Below are 3,648 nucleotides of genomic sequence, written 5' to 3'. Positions count from 1 at the left end.
TAGTAGAGACGAGGTTTTACCTTGTTGACCAGGATGGTCTCGATCTCTTGACCTCGTGATCCACCCGCCTCGGCCTCCCAAAGTGCTGGGATTATAGGCGTGAGCCACCGCGTCTGGCCAATTTTTGTATTTTTTATAGAGACAGAGTTTCACCACATTGGCCAGGATGGTCTTGATCTCTTGACCTCATGATCTGCCCGCCTCAGCCTCCCAAAATGCTGGGATTACAGGCATGAGCCACTGTGCCCAGCCCAAAGGCACATTTTTGAATACAGGAGATGGATGGGGTAGATCCTAGGGTAACAGGCACTGGTGCTAAGGGAAATGCAGCATATTGACAGCCCACACCAGGTTTGCAAGGGCCAACCGCAGTGGCTCACACCTGTAATCCCAACATTTTGGGAGGCCAAGGTAGGAGGATCACTTGAGGTCAGGAGTTTGAGACCAGCCTGAGCGACAGAGTAAGACCCCACCTCTACAAAAAAACAAAAACAAAACAAAAAGAAAACAAAAAAAAACCTGGGTGTGGTGGTATGTGGCTGTGGGGTCCTGGTGACTCAGGAGGTTGAGGCAGGAGGATCACTTGAGCCCAGGAGTGATCTATGATCACACCACTGCACTCCAGCCTAGGGGACAGAGTGAGACCTTGTCTCAAAGAAAAAACAAAGAAAAAGGTTTGCAAAAAAAAAAAAGGAAAAGAAAGAAAAAGGTTTGCAAGTGTAAACTCATTTGAAAACACTGTGTTGGCCAAACCACCCACATCTGCTGGCTTGAGATCTGCCTATGTTCCCCTGTTTTGCAACCTCCAGGTTTAAAGGAGGTTTTGCCATCAGAGAGGTGTGGGTGTGAATTGGCTCTAACTTTCTGACTGTGGGGCCTTGCCACGGGGCTATGGGTAGACTCGAATTGGCCTGTGTTTGCCCTAGATGGTGCTGGGGACACTGTTGGAGACAGCCCTAGGCCCAACGTGCATGGAGCACGCAGTTCAGTGGGTGGAGAGTGGAAGGACAGATCCACTTCCAGACAGTGACAGCCCAGAAAAGTCAGGGCTGGGAGAGAGGGGTCAGGGCCAGGATTGAGGGGAGCAGGCAGAGGGATCGGGGTGGGATGAGGAGCACAGGCAGAGGGGTCAGGGCTGCGATAGGGCAGGCAGAGGCAGAGGGGTCAGTGCTGGGATGGTGGAGCACAGGCAGAGGGGTCAGGTGGGTTGAGGGGACACAGGCAGAGGAGTTATATGGAATGGGGGGCATGGGCAGAGGGATCAGGGGTGGGATGAGGGGACACAGAGGAGTTATATGGAATGGGGGGCATGGGCAGAGGGGTCAGGGGTGGGATGGGGGGCCCAGGTAGAGGGGTCAAGGCCAGGATTGGGAGACAGAGGCAGAGCAGTTGCATGGGATTGGGGAGTTGGGTATGGTGGCTTATGGGCAGAGTGGTCAGGGATGGAATGGGGCAGGCCCAGGCAGAAGGGTCAGGGGTGGGATGGGGACCCAGGCAGAGGGTTGGGACCAGGATAAGGAGGCACAAGCAGAGGGGTCAGAACCAGGATATGGGGCCACAGGAAGCTGTCGGAGCCCTAAATAGGCACCTGACCCAGCCTGGGAAGTCAGGGAGGACTTCCTGGAGGAGGAGCTATGTGAGCTGAGCTCTGAAGGAAAAGCTGGGTGGGTATATAGGGAAGCGGATGTTAGTGGCAGGCCCGAGGTGAGGGCAAGCGGGGATGGGACGTTGGGGGAACAGGATGAGAGTAAGCAGGTGAGAGCGCAGTGGAGTGTGGGGACTGACCGGGGCCCTGACCTTGGAATGTGTGCCGCTGCAGAGCTGATGTTCCTGGAGACCAGCGCTCTCACGGGCGAGAACGTGGAGGAGGCGTTTCTCAAGTGTGCCCGCACCATCCTCAACAAGATTGACTCAGGTGAGTCCCCAACCGGCCTGAGTGGGAGTGGAGGGCAGGCCCAGGGGTCTCCAGGCGACCAGTGCTGACCTCTCCCCTTCCCCACAGGCGAACTCGACCCGGAGAGGATGGGCTCTGGCATTCAGTACGGGGATGCATCTCTCCGCCAGCTCCGGCAGCCTCGGAGCGCCCAGGCCGTGGCCCCTCAGCCGTGTGGCTGCTGAGCCCTGCGGAGCCAGGTGGGACACTGGGGGCTTAGGGAAACAGGGTAGTCTCTTGGGAACGGGGGAGCTGGTGTGGAGACAGACACAGAACATGTGATGACAAGAGAAACACAGTGAGAGAGAATGATGCAAAACACACAAGCTAAAGGAGACATCTGGCTGGGTGCGGCGGCTCATGCCCGTAATCCCAGCACTTTGGGAGGCCCACATGGGTGGAGGCAGTTCAGTGGGTGGGGGTGCAGGGACAGACCCACTTCAGACAGTGACAGCTCAGGTCAGGGCCAGATGGGGAAGCACTGGGAGATAGGGGTCAGAGCCAGCAGGGGAGAGGCCCAGAGGGGTCAGGGCCAGGCTGGGGGACACAGGCAGAGGGATCAGGGATGGGATAGGGCAGGCAGAGGCAGAGGGGTCAGGGTGGGATGAGGGGACACAGGCAGAGGGGTTGCATGTGATGAAGGGGCACTAAAAAAAAAAGACACATAAGGTCAGGAGTTGGAGACCATCCTGGCCAACACAGTGAAACCCCTTCTCTACTAAAAATATAAAAATTAGCCGGGCATAGTAGTACATGCCTTTGGTCCCAGCTATTCGGGAGGCTGAGGCAGGAGAATTGCTTGAACCCAGGACATGGATGTTGTAGTGAGAGGAGACTGAGCCACTGCATTCCAGCCTGGGTGACAGAGCAAGACTCTGTCTCAAAAAAAAAAAAAAAAAAGTGGGGTGGGGGAGGGCTCACGCCTATAATCCCAGCACTTTGGAGGCCAAGGCGGGCGGATCACCTGAGGTCGGAAGTTCAAGACCAGCCTGACCAACATGGTGAAACCCCGTCTTTACTAAAAATACAAAAATTAGCCGGGGATGGTGATGCGTGCCTGTAATCCCAGCTACTTAGGAGGCTGAGGCAGGAGAATTTGCCTGAACCTGGGAGATGAAGGTTGCAGTGAGCTGAGATCACACCACTGTACTCCAGCCTGGGTGACAGAAAGAGACTCCATTTCAAAAAAAAAAGAAGGAAAAAAAAGAGACATCTTCTGGGCCATAGGGAATCCACCTGTACCATCCGGCCCCAGGCCAGCTTCCTGCCCTAGAACTTGACTCTCCCATTCATAGTTCTCCAGCGATTACTGAGTGCCTGCTGCATTCCAGGCCCTGCCCAGGGCACTGGGAATATGGCAGGGAATAACATAGACTCCCACCCTTGTGGAGCTGACATTCTTTTGGAGAGAAACAGATGATAAACAAGACATGTAGGTCGGCTAGGCACCGTGGCTCCCCCCTAGAATCCCAGCCCTTTGGGAGTCTGAGATGGGAGGATCGGTTTCAGGCTAGGCTGCGCAACAAAGCGACCTCATCTCGACAAAAAAATTTTTTGAATTAGCCATGTGCGGTGCTGTGTGCCTGTAGTCTCAGCTACTTGGGAGGCTGAGATGGGAGGATGGCTTGAGTCCAGGAGTTCGAGGCTGCAGTGAGCTGTGACCCTGCGCCGCCATACTCCAGCCTGGCTGACAGAGCCACACTCTGTCTCAAAAA

General features: G+C 55.4%; 1 protein-coding gene across 2 annotated transcripts in view; it reads left to right on the top strand.

Annotated features, from left to right (window-relative positions):
* Positions 1-3,648, top strand: part of RAB4B (RAB4B, member RAS oncogene family) — a 16,188-nt gene that overhangs the window by 6,540 nt on the left and 6,000 nt on the right. For both annotated transcript variants that reach the window (XM_017503189.1, XM_037729447.1), the window contains exons 6-7: positions 1,820-1,915; positions 2,003-2,133. In XM_017503189.1, the coding sequence (XP_017358678.1) occupies positions 1,820-1,915; positions 2,003-2,118 (212 nt within the window). In that variant the 3' untranslated portion in view covers positions 2,119-2,133. The remainder of the gene's footprint in view (positions 1-1,819; positions 1,916-2,002; positions 2,134-3,648) is intronic.

The sequence above is a fragment of the Cebus imitator genome, unplaced genomic scaffold, assembly GCF_001604975.1.
Source record: "Cebus imitator isolate Cc_AM_T3 unplaced genomic scaffold, Cebus_imitator-1.0 Scaffold306, whole genome shotgun sequence".
Taxonomy (NCBI): Eukaryota; Metazoa; Chordata; class Mammalia; order Primates; family Cebidae; genus Cebus; species Cebus imitator.
The sequence above is the reverse complement of the archived record's forward strand: the minus strand, read 5'-3'. Positions and strand labels throughout refer to the sequence as shown.